This window comes from Stigmatopora nigra, chromosome 23, assembly GCF_051989575.1.
Source record: "Stigmatopora nigra isolate UIUO_SnigA chromosome 23, RoL_Snig_1.1, whole genome shotgun sequence".
NCBI lineage: Eukaryota > Metazoa > Chordata > Actinopteri > Syngnathiformes > Syngnathidae > Stigmatopora > Stigmatopora nigra.
The window spans coordinates 6,970,001-6,989,131 of record NC_135530.1 but is presented as its reverse complement, the minus strand read 5'-3'; the positions used below and the strand labels follow the sequence as shown (position 1 = coordinate 6,989,131).

The window sequence follows — 19,131 nt, the reverse complement described above, 5'->3', positions numbered from 1 at the left end:
AGCTGTCTTAAAATTTTTGAATTTTACAAAATAGTTCTTGAGGGTTAGATTGATTCCGATAGCTGAAGGCGTCACTAGGAAATTCACGGACCGCCACTGATTTCTGAGATACTTTATGAATCTAAAGCTTTTTATAGATATAAAATATCAAATTATTCAATTTAAAAAAAGGAAAAAATATTATTTTGATGAAAACCTGATGTCTTCTAATTACAGAAACTACAATCTTCTTAAAAGTCGCAGCCATATTGATTCTGATGACAAAATATATCAATTCTTTCAATGGTTCATATTACTCCAATAGTTGTCACTTTCGAGCAAGAAATAAAACGAAAAAAATCAACAAGGAATTTTGTTTTATTTCAAAATCAAGGCTACTCGCGTCTGGCAAAAAAAAATCATAGACGTCAAAATACATTTTATTTAGCGTTTTATCTGTTTATCTTTTCTCTATTTTGAAATAAATGAAAGTATCCACCGCATTCACTTGCGCCATGACGCCATCAGATTGCCATTTTTTTGTGTTTTTATGCACACATAAGCTTTGATTCAGTCATCATTTTTTTGCCCAACAAAAGCGGCTTATGCGAGTAAAAAAGGTAAGTGAGGAAAATGGAGCGTTTTGTTAATTTGTCTGTTTTGCGTACCTTCGTGGCCGTGTGGGTCTCTCCGTCAGAATTGATGGACTTGAGCTCAATCTTCTCCCTCTTCTCCTCCAGTGGTGGCTTCTCATTGTTTGGCCGCTTGTCAGGAGTGATCAGCCTGTTCAAAAAATTTAAAAAAATGAAGGATTTCTGAGAACTTCTCCTTTTTCAAATGTTGTGCCATACCTAGCTAGCTTCTTCCTCTCCTTCTCCTCCTCCTCCTCCTTCTGTGCAGAAGTCAGGCTCTCAGCATCGGCCAGGTTGTCCACGGCAATGGCCAAGAAGACGTTCAGTAGGATATCTGGTCGCGGGACGGTGTTAAGGATGTTGCCGATCCCTCACGTCATCCATTCATCTGGACCAGCTCAATTTTTTTGCTTAAAGATCTACTTTTCAAGGTCCCAACGTTGCACCATCTACCATTTTTTCCCCTGACAAAGCTCAGCAGTTATATAGTGCTGATGATATATGCAGCAAAGTAGTATTGGCAGGTAGCAATCATGCTTGGACTCGCGATGGTGTAGTTTCCCAGCTCAGGTCCAAAATATGTACACACATGTATACACCTGTATACACATATATACATATATATAAACATATACACATATATATAAACATATACACATATATACAAGTATATATAAACATATACACATATATACAAGTATATATAAACATATACACATATACACATATATATACATATATAGAAACATATACACATATATACATATATAGAAACATATACACATATATACATATATATAAACATATACACATTTATATATATATATATATATATATATATATATATATATATATATATAATATACATATATATATATATATACATATATATATATATATATATATATATATATATAATATACATATATATATATATATATACATATATATATATATATATATATATATATATATATATATAATATACATATATATATATATATACATATATATATATATATATATATATATATATATAATATACATATATATATATATATATATATATATATATATATATATACATATACATATACATATATATATATATATATATATATATATATATATATATATATATATATATATATATATATCTATATATATATATATCTATATATATATCTATATATATATATGTATATATCTATCTATATATATATATATATATCTATATATATATATATATATATATATATCTATATATATATATATATATATATCTATATATATATATATCTATATATATATATATCTATATATATATATATATATATATATATATATATATATATATATATATATATATATATATATATATATATATATATATATATATATATATATATATATATATATATATATATATATATATATATATATATATATATATATATATATATATACATACATTCTTTTAAGAGGGTGGGAACTAATTAATTAATATTTCGTTCATTTGTATGGGAGACATTGATTTGAGCTACGAGTCAATTGACATACGAGCTCACTGCCGGAACGCATTACGCTCGTATCTCAAGGTATGACTAGTACCTTAGCCATCGACTGGTAGCTCGCGATCGACGTATTGACTTCCCCTGATGTGGACCATTAGATAGGCCTTTCACTTGCCTGTAGGACCCCCAGCGAAATTTGAGAGTGCGCCAGCACAAAAACAACGGAGTTTTGAAAAATGAAGGAGAATTCCAGTTTCCAGAATTCCAATTGGTCAAGACGATTTCCCCACGAGGAATTCAGCCTTTTTCCATATTTTGCTGCCAGGATACAATTTCCGCAGATGAAGAGGATGATGAAGTAGATGCAGACCAGCATGCCAGGGAAAGAGGGGCCACCGTATGCCATGATTCCATCGTACATCACGGAATTCCAGTCTTCTCCAGTTAAGATCTGACCAATCGGCACTTTTGAGACCTTTTCACCGAGGGGGAAAAAGCTGACTTACCTGGAAGACGGTCAAGAGCGACTGGGGGAAATTGTCAAAAGTGCTCCGCCGGGTTTCCTCAAAATTGAACTTGCCGCCAAAGAGCTGCATGCCCAGCAGGGAGAAGATGATGATGAAGAGGAAGAGCAGGAGCAGCAAGGAGGCGATGGAGCGGACTGAGTTCAGCAAGGAGGCCACCAGGTTGGAGAGCGAGTTCCAGTATCTGGACACGACACGACACGGTGCGCGGGAATCTTCAGTCAGTCACGCTTTTCAAGTGCGTGACCGGACGCTTGGTCACCGGTCTTTTGGTCGCCGGTCTTTTGGTCCTTTTTGGTCGCCGGTCAAATGTACTTAGATATTAAACAGTACTTAGATATTAAACAGTACTTAGATATTAAACTCTCTCTCATGAATATAATTTTGAGAGCTGTTTTCAACAGTACTTAGATATTAAACAGTACTTAGATATTAAACTCTCATGAATATAATTTTGAGAGCTGGTTTCAACAGTACTTAGATATCAAACAGTACTTAGATATTAAACATTACTTAGATATTAAACATTACTTAGATATTAAACATTACTTAGATATTAAACATTAAATAGATATTAGACAGTACTTAGATATTAAACTCTCATGAATATAATTTTGAGAGCTGGTTTCAACAGTACTTAGATCTTAAACAGTACTTAGATATTAAACATTACTTAGATATTAAACATTAAATAGATATTAAACAGTACTTAGATATTAAACTCTATCTCATGAATATAATTTTGAGAGCTGGTTCCAACAGTACTTAGATATTAAACAGTACTTTAAATATTAAACGCTCTCTCTTAGATATTAAACTATCTCTCATGAATAACATTTTGAGAGCTGGGCTCAACAGTAAACTCTCTGTCACCATTTGACCGGCGACCAAAAGACCGGCGACCGGCGACCAAAAGGGACCAAAAGACCGGCGACCAAACGTCCGAGCACCTTCAAGTGGAATGCTATTTGAAAAGGGCAATTCTGACCGACCTGGTTATCTTGAAGATCCGCAGCAAGCGTACGCAACGCAGCACAGAGATGCCCAGTGGCGACATGATCTTGGTTTCCACCAGAATGGTCTCCAGGATCCCGCCGCACACGACAAAGCTGTCAAAGCGGTTGAAAAGCGACACAAAGTAGGCCTGTGGAAAGGAAAAGACATCATTTTTGCCAGGTTTTATAACATTTTAACTCCACGTATTCTCTTGCGCTTGCACCTGAAGGCCCAGACTGTACATCTTCAGCAACATTTCACCAGTGAAGAGTGCTAGTAACACCTTGTTGGCTATATCTGCAACACAGGCAAAGAAATAAAAATAATAAGGTCAGTGCATGTCTGTCACATACTTTTCAACTTGTACGTTTTACACATATTTTATACGTTTTTTTACCATTTCAAATCATGTACGCCGTACACAGACTTTTGTACGGTGATTTTTTTTTAAATCGCCAATATTTATGAAAACCGATCTCATCAAGACCGTTTTGGCTAAAATCCAGATAAGTCTCGTAGGCTGGTGGCCAACGACGCTACTGTCATCGATCGTTACTATTGTCACGGTATACCAGCAAAAATTATCCTCAATCGTACGTATTTTTTAGCGGTGCGTACGGCAATATCGATAAAGATCGCATGCATAGATATACATAGAGTAAATATCATGGGAGCAAGCATGGAGGAGCCACCTAGTAAGAAACGAGTTACCGCGAGTAAACATGCGTCGTACGGTGTTTGTACGGTTTTTGGGGGGTTTGTATGGGGAATCATAATCCTTTATAAGGGCAGTTATTGGCAGAGGTTGACAGTATGCTGTCAACAACGGCCATTTTTTCCCCTCATTGATGATTGCAAGTCCCCTAATTAAGCGATAAAAAATTGTACAGATGTAACGAACACATCCAGTTTTACCTCTACTTATGAATGCCTCTTGGTATGAACGTTTCAGGTTACAATTTTTTTTCATATGCAAATGAGTTGCTCGAGATACGAAAAAAATCCAAGTCACAAAATCCCCCAAAAAGTACATGCATTTTGTTTACTGTTGTTTTACTTTGAATTCCCCCCATTAAGCGATTAATAACTACAAATGCAATGTCGGACAAATTTTCACACCCACACACACACACACACACACAAACACACACACGTAAAAGTCTAAAATGTAATACAAAGTGGACGGCTTTCGGCCCTAGTAGAATGAGTTCTTGTCGCCGTCTGGCGGATAAACACGGGTATTACATCTATAACGGCCGGGGAAGGCACATTTTCATATGCTTTATCTATTTAAAGACATTAATAGAACATTTCCGTGTAATTTTCTCTCATTTTAGTGTGTTTCCCCACATCTTTCATTCAAATTTCGGACACTTTTGACCAATTTTAAAGGGTTTAGTTGGTAGTTGTGTGAGGACCTTGGAACGAATGAGAGAATTTACGTATAAAGTTCAAAATATGGGAAAAGCATACAAGGAGACAAAGTATCTGTAATAAATTAGCCCCGGAAAATTTGAAATCTTAAATACCCTGTATGTCCGTTAACCACTGAGGTTGCTGGTGGTATTCCGAGGCGATGGTCAGCGTGTTGAGGAAAACCAAGAAGATGACCAGCCAATAGAAAACCTGCGATTTGACTGCCGCGCGACACTTGCGCCGGCACAGCCGGTTCCACCTTCGAGAATAGCGACTGAAGACGACAGGAGAAAACCAAGGAGAAAATACACAAAGAGTCAATCGGGGTGACCAGAAGCCCCATTGGACAAATCATTGTACTGTGGATTTTTAAAAAAACAACAACAAAAACACATTAAACTGGACTACACGTCCAATTTATGTAGCGGCAATCATTCGTCAATAAACTCTGACTTAATACTTTTGTCTATGTAACGTCCTAAAACTTCAAAAACCTGGCAAATACCGTATAGTATTACTATTGTATTTTCACGACTATAAGGTGCACAGCATTGTAAGGCGCACCGTCAATGAATGACACATTTTTCGTTTCGATATATAAAGCACACTGGATTATGAGCCGCACTGTCTATTTTGGAGAAAATTTCAGACTTTTAAGTGCGCCTTATAGTCGTGAAAATACAGTATTTTCTTTCTTTCCATCCATTTTTTTTGCGTTTGACCTTCTTCCTCTGGCTCTGACGCCATCTTATTGATCCAACACGAAAAACCAAAGAAAAAAATTCTTTCCTCCGTTTGTGAACAAGGGATGTCGTACGATTCCACGAGACAACAAAAGCCGACATGCGTTTGCACGGTTGCTAAAAAGTCCTTTTTCAAACAACTCGATTGATCAAATACACACAGATACACACACACACACACACACACATTGAGTGAGCGCACAAAGTCCGGAGCAGGTGAAGGGAACGGAGACGCTGGCGGACAACATGTACTAACCTGAACTTGGATTTGGAGATCCTATTTCTGGAAGACAGAGAACAGAATGGATTATACACACAAACACACACACACACATGGATACAGACGTAACATGAAGGGTGATTTGAGACGTTTTGGCCGGAAGCATTTACAAGGTACTCGGACGTTTGTTCGCCGGACATTTGGTCGCCAGACGTTTGGTAGCCGGACGTTTGACAACATGACAGAGAGTTTACTGTTGAAATTAGCTCTCAAAATTATATTCATGAGAGAGAGTTTAATATCTAAGAGAGACAGAGAGAGTTTAATATCTAAGAGAGACAGAGAGAGTTTAATATCTAAGAGAGAGAGAGTTTAATATCTAAGAGAGACAGAGAGAGTTTAATATCTAAGAGAGAGAGATTTTAATATCTAAGAGAGAGAGTTTAATATCTAAGAAAGAGAGAAAGTTTAATATCTAAGAGAGAGAGAGTTTAATATCTAAGAGAGAGAGAGTTTAATATCTAAGAGAGAGAGTTTAATATCTAAGAGAGAGTTTAATATCTAAGAGAGAGAGTTCAATATCTAAGAGAGAGTTTAATATCTAAGAGAGAGAGTTCAATATCTAAGTACTGTTTAATACCTAAGTACTGTTTAAGATCTAAGTACTGTTCAATATCTAAGTCCTGTTGAAACCAGCTCTCACAATTACATTTACCTAGGCGACCAAACGTCCGGGCGACCAAAAGTCTGGGCGAACAAATGTCCGGGCAACCAAACGTCCAGGCGACCAAACGTCCAGGCAACCAAACATCCGGCGACCAAACATCCGGCGACCAAACATCCGGCGACCAAACGTCCGGGGACCAAATGTCCGGTCACGCATCTTCAGTAGCGCTTGATAGAGCTCTTCAAATCACCCCGTGAGGACATTGAGAATGTGGCAAACAGTCAATCAAAAAAAACTAAGCAAATGTTTTCTTGAAAATATTTGAAATGTAATGAATTCCTGTCAGTGAGGTCAATCAGGATTGGATTGTTTGCCACTGCAACATCAACATGAACAGAGGACTGAGACAAAGAAATTCGGGGACAGAACTCCAATTCCTTTCATTGCCAGTTTCCCTGCTCAACGTCTATTTTAGTCAAACCCAACACTCTTTAGGAATGTGCAATTTAGCAGACGATCCTTTTGATCCATAAAGTATCTCAAAAAATACCATATGTGATGATTTTTCTTAAGATTTTGCCTTCAAAATAACACCATTGCTTTCCCTATTCAAACTATGAATATGGATGTGAAAATTGTGAATCATGGGGCGGCTTATACGCAAGAAATGTTAAAATTCAACGATTTTAAAGCCATTTTAAAAAAATGATGACTGAATCAAGGGTACGGCTTATAAGCACACTAGACTTACAGTGTTGCTATACTACTTTTCACCAGCAGATGTCGGGAAATTAACATTTACTATTTGTTGGTTATTTTCTGTTTTGCAGTAAGAAAACAACTATTACTGGATAAATTAATTCCTTATGATATTGAACCTAATAATGTGCTTTTGATCTCAGAAAAACCACGTGCGATGATTTTTCTTATAATTATCCCTTCAAAGTAACACATTTGTACCATTAAAACCATGAATTTGGAGGTGAAAATTGCGTCTGAAACGAAAGAAATCGTAAAATGAAATGATTTGAAGGCAATTTTAAGGGTACGGCTTATACTCGCGGTGGCTAATATACGAGAAAATACAGTAAACCAATGTTCACTTCTATCTTAAGACAGAAAAAAGAACATAACTATCGCATTTAAAGCAAATAACTTGGTCTATCTCCAAAGTATCGGCTGGTACAAATCCCTTTTCTCTTGGCATTCGCCTCGATTAAGAGATACCGGGAGTTGGAGTTGACCCAAGGTCTGTCTCCATAGCGACGAGAAGGCCTTATCTCCATAATAGTGCGGCAGTCTTTTTTAAATGTAGTAAACGAGGGTCCTTATTCCCAATAGTCTCTCGATTCAGGTTCACAACATTTGTTTTCGAGTTGAAAAACACTATAAAATAGAAAAAAATGCCATGGGCTGGGTTTTCTGGCAACGTTCATGACATGGTTTGATTTTGGCTCAGACGTACAACCCAGAAACAAGCCAAACAAAGACAAAGTAACAGATGGTCGGCGAGAGTAGAATTAGTAAAAAAAAAAAAACAGCGTCCGCTGTCCATTCGTTGGGCTGGGGGTCGCAGAAAGAAAACGTGCGTTTGAAACTTGGCAGGCGCGCTCGAACAACCAAAGATGGCCGATCGGAGCCGGACGAGAATGAACAGATGAGACAATTGATTCCCGGAATGAGGAAAAGTTGTCTGAAAAAGTCCCTGTGAGACGAACGCCACTGTTCGCCGGCTCCGATAATTAAAGGGGGGACTTGGTTCGGTTAATGGAAGTGGTGTATTACTCACGCTAGTCGGGTACAGCAGGTTTCGCCTTCCACATCGCCCCCGGGCGCGTTGTCCGTGTTGACTGATTCGTTCTCGCTGGCCGGCATGCTCACTAAAAGAAATGGAATGCACAGGCAATCTAGTCAAGACGTTGCCTACAAAGACATTCAGATTAACGTCAATGGCAACCAATGAGTTCGAGCAGGGGTGTCAAACGTATGGGGTCCCGTATGGCCCAAGGGGCGTGACCGGACGTTTGGTCGCTGGTCTTTTGGTAGTCGGTCTATTGGTCGCCGGTCATATGGTGACAGAGTTTACTGTTGAAACCACCTCTCAAATTTATATTATGAGACAGAATTTAATATCTAAGTACTGTTTAATATCTAAGTACTGTTGAATATCAAAGTACTGTTGAATATCTAAGTACTGTTTAATATCCAAGTACTGTTGAATATTTAAGTACCGTTTAATATCTAAGTACTGTTGAATGTCTCAGTACTGTTTAATATCTAAGTACTATTGAATATCTAAGTACTGTTTAATATCTAAGTACTGTTTAATATCTAAGTACTGTTTAATATCTAAGTACTGTTTAATATCTAAGTACTGTTGAAACCAGCTCTCAAAATTATATTCATGAGACAGAATTTAATATCTAAGTACTGTTGAATATCTAAGTATTGTTTAATATCTAAGTACTGTTTAATATTGGATTGGATTGGATAACTTTATTCATCCCGTAATCGAGAAAATTCTTTGTTGCAATAGGAAGAGGGTGAGGATGCTGGAATAGGAAAGGCATTATACACAAATAGGTACTTAATAGTAAGTTAATAAATAAATACATGAATAAATATATAAATAGGTAACTGTGTTGCTGAGATATATATATATATATAAATACACATACATATATATAGAAGCACATCTATACTGTATCCGAATTCAGGAGGTCCTAACCCACAGCCTTTTTTAAGTTAAAGAGCCTGACGGCTGATGGGAGGAAGGATCTGCGGAAGCGCTCCTTCCTGCAGTGAGGGTACCGCAGTCTACTGCTAAAGGAGGAAATATCTAAGTACTGTTTAATATCTAAGTACTGTTTAATATCTAAGTACTGTTTAATATCTAAGTACTGTTTAATATATCAGTACTGATCAATATCTAAGTCCTGTTTAATATCTAAGTACTGTTTCATATCTAAGTACTGTTGAAACCAGCTCTCAAAATTATATTCATGAGAGAGAGAGTTTAATATCTAATTATTTAGTTTTCAACAATACTTAGATATTAAACAGTATTTAGATATTAAACTCTCTCTCTCATGAATATAATTTTGAGAGCTGGCTTCAACAGTAAACTCTGTCACCATTTGACCGGCGATCAAAAGACCGGCGACCAAAAGACCAGCAACCAAACGTCCGAACACCCCCAAGAGGTCACACAAGGAGGGCGAATTCTTCATTCGCCCATCAGAACCAAATTAAAACGGCTCTTGAAGTCATGTTGCACCCATCAAAAGAGCCATATTTGGCTCTGGAAACCAATCACCCCCTCGTATTAGACAAGAAACTGTTAACAATGTATTCCCCATTGGCATGACGTGTAAAAGTAATCACACCTTACAATGTTGACATACTTTGCGCTGTTGACTGCTGCGGTCGCTTGGGGGACACATACCAAACAACGACTAATAAGTGGGATTTTCACAGCCTGCACGAATCCCCTCGTGTTAATTCACAGCTCTCCGCAATATTAAAAGCCGCAAATTGCCGGCACACGCAAGTTGCCGTCCGTACATCACATCTTGGGTTTGAACAAACAAACGGATCGTTCTGTCCTTTGTTTGAAATGTGCTGTACGTGCTTGAGCGAGATAACCGACGAATGTGGAGAGTCTCGCTTGAGTGGCATTGGAGTGATAGTGAGAGGGTGGGGGGTGCTCAAGCAGGGAGGCATTGATGGAGATGGCGAGTGGAGACGGTTATCAAGTGATACATTGGTTTTTATTGCTTCTGTCAGTCTTTGGCTGCTGGCGGGGAGAAGCGGCGGCGGTTCCCCTCGCTGTCACCCCAAACGCTGATTGCAAAACCCCTCTGGAGTCAGACGCCGTGTGCCAATCTTAACGCTAGCCGTTCTTGCAAAATAAGGCACTGGCAGTTTGAGAAAAAAAGCCCAAACCGCCACGCTCCAGGAATATAACGAAATGCCTCAGAGTTTCATTCATTCCTTCATTTTAATACTGCCTATTCACACAACAGTTACCGGGGGTGCTGGTGCCTATCTCAGCCAAATACGGGCCATGAATGGTTGGCCAGCTAATCGCAGGGCTCAAGGAGACAACAGATAAGCAATCATAGCTTGGGTCAGACAATTTAGAGCCTTCAACCAGATAGCCGAGCATGCATGTTTTGGAGATGCATACCTGTCAATTTAATAATTTGCCCCGTATTTATGACATTTTTTAATCATTTAAAATTGTGTACGCAGTATAAGAACTTTTCTAAGGGAAAAAACGTTTTAAAAAAGTACCTTTTTTGTATCTTTTTTGGTCTATATATGCATATATATAAATATATATATCTGTATGTATGTGTATGTATATATATATATCTGTATGTATGTGTATGTATATATATATCTGTATGTTTGTGTATGTATATATATATCTGTATGTTGTGTGTATGTATATATATCTGTATGTATGTGTATGTATGTATATATATCTGTATGTATGTGTATGAATGTATGTATGTGTATGTATGTATGTATGTATGTATGTATGTATGTATGTATGTATGTATGTATATATATATATATATATATATATATATATATATATATATATATACATACATATATCTGTATGTATGTGTATGTATATATATATATCTGTATGTATGTGTATGTATATATATATATATATCTGTATGTATGTGTATATATATATATATATATATATATATATATATATATATATATATATATATCAGTATGTATGTGTATATATACGTATATATATATATATATATATATATATATATATATATATATATATATATATATATAGCACACCCTTATTTATTTTTATATATATGTTCATGTATTTATTTATTAACTTACTTATTACCTATCTATTTATCTATCTATCTATGTCTAAAATGCGACTTCTACGGAATCTTGAATTTAGTGCATATTAATTGGCCGTTCACTTTAGACTTTTAAGTGCACCCTATGTGAGTTGCATTTGTACGCTTTTTTAAATCGTTTAATAAGGGGATTTGCAATCATGAATAAGGGGAGCAATTGGCTGAGGTTGACAGGTATGGCCCAGTTGGGGGAGGAAACCAGAGTACCTGAAGAAAACTCATGCAATCCCAAGGGGAGAACATGCAAACTCCACACAGTTGGATCGACCTGGATTTGAAACCAAAACTGTGGGGCCAATGTGCTAACCACTTGGGCACCTCCCCAGCTTCATAGTTGCTTCAAATAAAAATGAAAAAAACAGTCGAGGACGAAACTCGGACAGGGATCCGCTTGGCACCGGCCCGATCCACGTGGCAAGCTCTCCCGAGGCTGAAAACCTTTCAAATCCAGGTCCTCTACTCGGCGCTGCTCTGAACTAGTTTAATCGCTATTGTTGGAAGAAGCCCCAAAAGACCCGAGCCGGGGCACAGGAACAAGACGGGAAACTGTCACAAGAAAAGCACCCAGTCCAGGACTTACAATTTCTGGGTTTATCGTCATCCAGACCCTCCTCTTCGTTCTCGGGGTCGATGTCTTCAGCCTGAGTGATCCAGTCCAAGTAGCCCTATATGGGAGATTATATTACAATTAGATTTCATCCCGTATTCGGGAAATTTCCTCATTTGCAGTAGCAAGACAGACACAAAAGACATAGTAGACCTAGGTACAAAATTGGAGCCACCATACCTGTTAACTTGTACGTTTTATACGTATTTTATACGTTTTTTACCATTTCAAATCATGTACGTCGTACACTGTCCTGTCAAGACCCAGAGTTGCTATTTAGGGCCAGTACTCTTGATTACCGTATTTTCTGGCATAAAAAAACGCTTTAGTCGGGAAAAAAATGATGACTGAATCGAGGGTGCGGCTTATATTCGCATAAAACAAGACAATGCGTCATTCATTTCAAAATAAAGAAAAGATACACAAATAAAACGCAATAAAATATTTTTTTTTTACATCTACGAATGAAATTACAGAAAAATCTACGTATCTTGCATATACCTGATCTGGGATCAGCTATCTTACCGAGGGGGCAGCTGTCTAAACCTAGTTAAACGTGATCTGAATAGCCAGAAACGATTAGCTTTGATTTTGAAATAAAACTAAATTCTTCTTTGATTTTTATTTTATTTTTTATTTCTTGTTCAAAAGTGACAACTACTGGAGTAATATGAACCATAAAAAAAATTGGAGATATTTTGAGTCTCGTAGGCTGGTAGCCAACAACGCTTCTGTCATCGATCGTTACTATTGTCACGGTATTATTATCCTCAATCATATGTATTTTTTTAGCGGTGCGTACGGCAATATCGATAAAGGATGACATGCGCATGTGTAGATATACATGGAATAAATATCATGGAAGCAAGCATGGAGGAGCCACCTAGTAAGAAACGAGTTACCGCTAGTAAACATGCGTCGTACGATGTTTGTATGTTTTTTGGGGGGTTTGTACGGGGAATCATAATCATTTATAAGGGCAGTTATCGGCAGAGGTTGACAGGTATGACCCACACACAAAAAACTCCACAAAATGGGGACCTTGTGTAAACTAAGACTGAGGTTAACACCCCCCTAACCCTAACCCCCAAAACAAAGCAACCTACCTTGAGATCTTCCTCCAGCTGCTGTTTTTCTCGCAGTTTCTGGAAGTCTCCACGGGCTTTGGCCTTTTCCCTCTCCTTGGAAAACTCTCTATGAAGGACGGAAAACCAGAAGAAAGACAGGGGGGAACAAATCCCAGGTGAAAGTCTAGTTCAAATGAATCGCTGTTTTCATGACGTGCAAGGAGGGGTGACAGCCTGTCAATGGGCTGAAGAGTGTTAGTGTGGAAATTGGACTGGCGCTTGATCCATTTTCTTTTTCAATTTACACTGGCTGGCTATCCCCGTCATGTATTTTTTTTTTTTTTTAGCATCGAAACGATATTACACGGTCCGTTTTCCGGCCAGGTTTCTCCACCTTGGCAAAGGGGGTCAGAGGTCAGCTCCAATCACCAAGCTGGTGTTTGCCTACGTATCCCGATTCCCCGGTTAGCCACAGACTAAAGACCGCCCCCTCTTCTCTAGTATCCCAAACACGCTGCAGATGAAGCAGTTGGTAAAAGGTCAGGCCGTGTAGCGTGTTTACGGAATCATTAGTCACGAGTCGGACAAAGAGTCCCACATTAAAGCCACCCCGGGCTGTTTGCGCCAAATAGACTTTTCTTATTTCCTTTCTGGTGATGTTGGTGCATGGTTCTGATTGGATGTACCTGAGAAGGATTGACCGAGAGTGCTTGGAATTAGACAAAATGGTGGAAAATATTAGCAGTGGGCTGGTATTTGAGAAATGTGTTCGGGCAATGGGGTTATTTTTTGTTTTGCAATAAGAAAACAACCATTACAGGATGAGTTAATTCCTTATGATAATGACCCTAATAATGTGCTTTTGATTCATACAGTATCACAGAAATACCAGGTGTTGATTTTTCTCAACATTTTCCCTTATTACATTTGTACTGCCTATCAAAACCATGAATTGTGAATCCGAAAAAAATTTAATGATTTTACGGCAACTTTAAGGGTACGGCTTATATGCGCTTAAATACTGTTAGGTTCATTTTCAGTTATCTTTAATATATTATGAAACAATACACAGGGAGGCTTATATGCGAGAAAAAAAAAGATAATTCTGCGATGGGCTCTTAGTAGGCCACACGTTGGGAATCCCTGGTATAATGGCTTTCAACAGCTTTTTTGGGAAAGATTATTATTTCCATTACCCCAAAAGATATTATTTACTGCCATTGGCAGTATTTTGATCCCAGTACACCCTTGGAGACTCCAAGGGTTTATCACCTTGCGTGACCGGAGGTTTGGTCGCTGGTGTTTACTGTTAATATCTAAGCACTGTTTAATATCTAAGTACTGTTTAATATCCAAGTACTTTTTAATATCTAAGTACTGTTTAATGTCTAAATACTGTTTAATATCTAAGTACTGTTTAATATCTAAGTACTGTTTAATATCTCAGTAATGTTGAAACCAGCTCTCAAAATGATATTCATAAGAGAGAGTTTAATATCTAAATATCTACTGTCTTCAACAGTACCGTATTTTCACGACTATAAAGCGCACTTAAGTCTTAAATTTTCTCCAAAATAGACAGGGCGCCTTATAATCCAGTGTGCTTTATATATGGAAAAAGAATAAAATGTGTCATTCGTTGAGGGTGCGCCTTATAATGCAGTGCGCCTTATATTTGTGAAAATACGGTACTTAGATATTAAACAGTACCGGGGAAGAAAGCTGCATTGTATAAAAAAATAAGAATTTTCTTTTATTTGTAGTTTTTGTATTATCCGCTAGGGGCGCAGTGTTTTAGTACGTGCAGACAAAATGAATTGACATTTATTTATGTTCCTGTGTTATTCTCTTGTTCATAATATATTGTTCATAATGTAAAAGGAAATTTCTGTTAATAAACATTTTGATAATTTACTCATTCTTTGCACTAATTATTAGTATTAGTGACTAATACAAAGGAAAAAAATGGGCTTTTTGTTAGTTCTATGTAATTTTGCAATGAGTTTACTGGTCCGGCCCACTTGATCTCAAATTAATGTGTATTCGGCCCGCAGACCAAAGGGAGTTTGACACCCCTGGCTTAGATATTAAACTCTCTCTCTCTCATGAATATCATTTAGAGAGCTGGTTAAAGGGGAAAATCTCGGTCACCATTTGACTGGAGACCAAAAGACCGGCGACCAATTGTCCGAGCACCATCACCTTGGCGTCTTATTTACTTCATAGGCTTCGTGACTGTCCAAAGACCATGTCATGTTTTTCCACAAAAGCAGATAAGTGGCATTCTCGCAGGGGAATGTATACCCCCGAAGTTGTCGTCGCCGCTTGCAGTCGACAGATGCTAAAGTGCGATTCCGCAAGGATAATGACCGAAACATACGTGGAGCAGATGGAATACGAGCTGTATCTACAAGCAAGAAAACTGGAAAACTAGAAAAAAACAACAAGAAGCATTAAATTAACCGAAATTAAAACCAAAAAGGGAGAAAGAGAAGAGTTCCAAGGGTGAGAAGAAGAGGTTAGTCAAAAGCCAGTTGGGACCCTGGCCTTACCCGCTCAAAACCCCCAGAACCAAGTTAAGCACAAAGAAGGATCCAATGATGATTAAGGTGACAAAATACACCCATGGCCACTTGTACCCTACGGCATCATTCACCTGGTGGAGAAATGGAGGAATGGGGGAAAAGGACGTATGGTTAAAAAAAAAAAAAAACATTAGCTGCTCAACGGAGCAGAAATTCTCCGCCATTTGCTTCGCTTGGATCGCGTTTGTTTGCGGCCAGTCGCCTTCCTGGAAAAGTCGGAGCTTCATCCGCAAATCAGCTAAGTGCCCACTTAACTTATGACTCCAGAAGAGCAGACATTGTGCAGCAAGACTCCCCTGAACCTGGCACTACTCAAGTGAATACAACTACTACAATCACAACTACTGACTTCTACTACTACTACTACTATGAATACAACTACTACGATCACAACTACTGAGTTCTACTAGTAATATGAATATAACTACTACGATCACAACTACTGACTTCTACTACTACTACTACTATGAATACAACTACTACGATCACAACTACTGAGTTCTACTACTACTATGAATACAACTACTACGATCACAACTACGGACTAGAGCTAGGGCAGACATGGGCAAACTACGACTCGCGGGCCACACGTTTGGCTTTTTAATCGGGCCCGCCGACGTTGTCCAAATAATGTTTTTTTCCCCCCCAAGATGGCGCCGTGACGCGGAAGCCAGTGGCAGTAGCTCTGTCCACTCTTTTTGTTTTTCGTGTTTTACAGTCTTTCTATCTATTTTTAAATGACATTTTAATATTTCTTAATACATTCCTTATTACTTTACTGAGTACTTTATACTTTTTTACTTTACTTAGTACTTTATACTTATTACTTAACTTAGTACTTTATACTTTTTTACTTTACTTAGTACTTTATACTTTTTTTTACTTTACTTAGTACTTTATATTTTTTTTACTTTACTTAGTACTTTATACTTTTTTACTTTACTTAGTACTTTATACTTTTTTACTTTACTTAGTACTTTATTCTTTTTTTTACTTTACTTAGTACTTTATTCTTTTTTTTACTTTACTTAGTACTTTATACTTTGTTACTTTACTTTGAACTTTATATTTTACTTTGTACTTTGTACTTCACTTTGTACTTTTTACTCTACTTTGTACTTTATACTTTACTATGTACTTTATACTTTACTTTGTACTTTATACTTTTCTTTGTACTTTGTACTTTATAATTTTCTTTGTACTTGATACTTTTTACTTTTCTTTGTACTTTATACTTTACTTTGTACGTTATACTTTACTTTGTACTTTATACTTTTCTTTGTACTTTGTACTTTATAATTTTCTTTGTACTTGATACTTTTTACTTTTCTTTGTACTTTATACTTTTTACTTTTCTTTGTACTTTATACTTTTTACTTTGCTTTGTACTTTATACTTTTTACTTTACTTTATACTTTTGACTTTGCTTTGTACTTTACACTATTATTTTACTTTGTACTTTATATGTTTTACTTTAATGTGTACTTTATACTTTTTACTTTACTTTGTACTTTATACTTTTTACTTTACTTTGCACTTTTTACTTTGTACTATATACTTAATATTTTTACTTTACTTTGCACTTTATACTTTTTACTTTGTACTATATACTTTATACTTTTTACTTTACATTGTACTTTATACTTTTTAATTTACTTTGTACTTTATACTTTAATGATGACTGATGAGTATGTTAATCCTTTGGTCCTTTTTTTCAGTTTTTGTTTCATATGTACTGTTAACGGATGCACTTTTTTATATGTATCGTATCCTATGCTGACCCGGACCATCTGTCAAATTTTTAAAGTCAACGTGGCCCCCGGGCTGAAAAGTTTGCCAACCCCTGGGCAATGGGGGTCAGCATTGGGGCAAAATTGAAGTAAAAATTGCATTAATGTACTTAACGCTCGGTATCAAGATTTTTAAGTGGAATTGTAAAGCGGGTGTCTGCTGGTGGGAGTCTGGCTGCACGAGGCATACACACACACACGAGACAACAAATCAGAAGCTCTTACCCACTCAACACCCCCAGAACGAGATTGAGGACGAAAAAGGAGCCGAAGATGACGAGAGAGACAAAATAGACCCACGGCAGCTCATAGCCCATAGCGTCCTGCATCTGAGAGACGAACAGATAGAAAAGGGGTTAATCGCTATCACAGAAAGGTGAGCGGGGGGGAAAATGGGAAAGGGGCGTGACTACATGCGTGTTATGGCCACCATTTTGTCCGATCAAAATGGAAGAAAAATCATGCAGGTAGAAGGGGGTGTCAAGGTGGACAATCGGCTGATTTTGTTTTTTTTTGTAAAAAGGCTAAAGGGACAGCGCCCCCGGTGGCCGGCTCACCCAATACAGCACATCTGTCCAGCCCTCCATGGTGATGCACTGGAAGACGGTCAACATGGCGAAGGCGAAGTTGTCAAAGTTGGTGATGCCGTCGTTGGGACCCTCCCAGTTCATCCTGCACTCCGTCCCGTTGGTGTGACAGTGTCGCCCGTATGCCGAGTTTGGGGCGCACGGAGCCGGCTTTTCCTCCGCTATCGTGGCTGAACAGAAAAAAAGGCATTTTCCCAAACAGGCTCCGTGGATGATTTGGCGCGCTAAGATTGTACAAAAGATCCGTAATGCAGATGTTTTTGTTGTGAAGTCAAAAAATTCAACAGTTGACATTCTGTTGTGGTCAACAGAGAAATCCCAGTTACATTCAGTACCGTAAAAATTGTCACCGGACGTTTGGTCGCTGGTCTTTTGGTCGCCGGGCAAATGGTGACAGAGAGTTTACTGTTGAAACCAGCTCTCAAAATGTTATTTATGAGAGAGAGTTTACTGTTGAAACCAGCTCTCAAAATGTTATTTATGAGAGAGAGTTTAATATCTAAATACTGTTTAATATCTAAGTACTGTTTAATATTTAAGGACTGTTTAGTATCTAAGTACTGATTAATATCTAAGTACTGTTTAATATCTAAGTACTGTTTAAAATCTAAGTACTGTTTGATATCTAAGTACTGTTTAATATCTAAGTACTGTTTAATATCTAAGTACTGTTTAATATCTAAGTACTGTTTCATATCTAAGTACTGTTTAATTTCTAAGTACTGTTTGATATCTAAGTACTGTTTAATATTTAAGTACTGTTTAATATCTAAGTACTGCTTAATATCTAAGTACTGTATAATATATAAGTACTGTTTAATATCTAAGTACTGTTTAAAACCGTAGATATTTAGATCTTAAACTTTCATGAATATAATTTTGAGAGCTGGT

The 19,131-nt window shown here is 37.1% G+C and overlaps 1 protein-coding gene across 4 annotated transcripts in view; it reads right to left on the bottom strand.

The window, feature by feature from the left end:
- cacna1c (calcium channel, voltage-dependent, L type, alpha 1C subunit) overlaps window positions 1-19,131 on the bottom strand; it is a 134,411-nt gene that overhangs the window by 33,802 nt on the left and 81,478 nt on the right. For 3 of the 4 annotated variants that reach the window (XM_077709892.1, XM_077709894.1, XM_077709893.1), the window contains exons 7-19: window positions 18,211-18,410; window positions 17,879-17,982; window positions 13,318-13,405; window positions 12,185-12,269; window positions 8,481-8,571; window positions 6,061-6,087; window positions 5,175-5,335; window positions 3,869-3,942; window positions 3,642-3,793; window positions 2,632-2,833; window positions 2,456-2,576; window positions 831-945; window positions 648-762 (exon numbers count right to left, since the gene is read on the bottom strand). In XM_077709892.1, the coding sequence (XP_077566018.1) occupies window positions 648-762; window positions 831-945; window positions 2,456-2,576; window positions 2,632-2,833; window positions 3,642-3,793; window positions 3,869-3,942; window positions 5,175-5,335; window positions 6,061-6,087; window positions 8,481-8,571; window positions 12,185-12,269; window positions 13,318-13,405; window positions 17,879-17,982; window positions 18,211-18,410 (1,535 nt within the window). The remainder of the gene's footprint in view (window positions 1-647; window positions 763-830; window positions 946-2,455; window positions 2,577-2,631; window positions 2,834-3,641; window positions 3,794-3,868; window positions 3,943-5,174; window positions 5,336-6,060; window positions 6,088-8,480; window positions 8,572-12,184; window positions 12,270-13,317; window positions 13,406-17,878; window positions 17,983-18,210; window positions 18,411-19,131) is intronic. The other variant, XM_077709895.1, reaches the window with a different exon arrangement.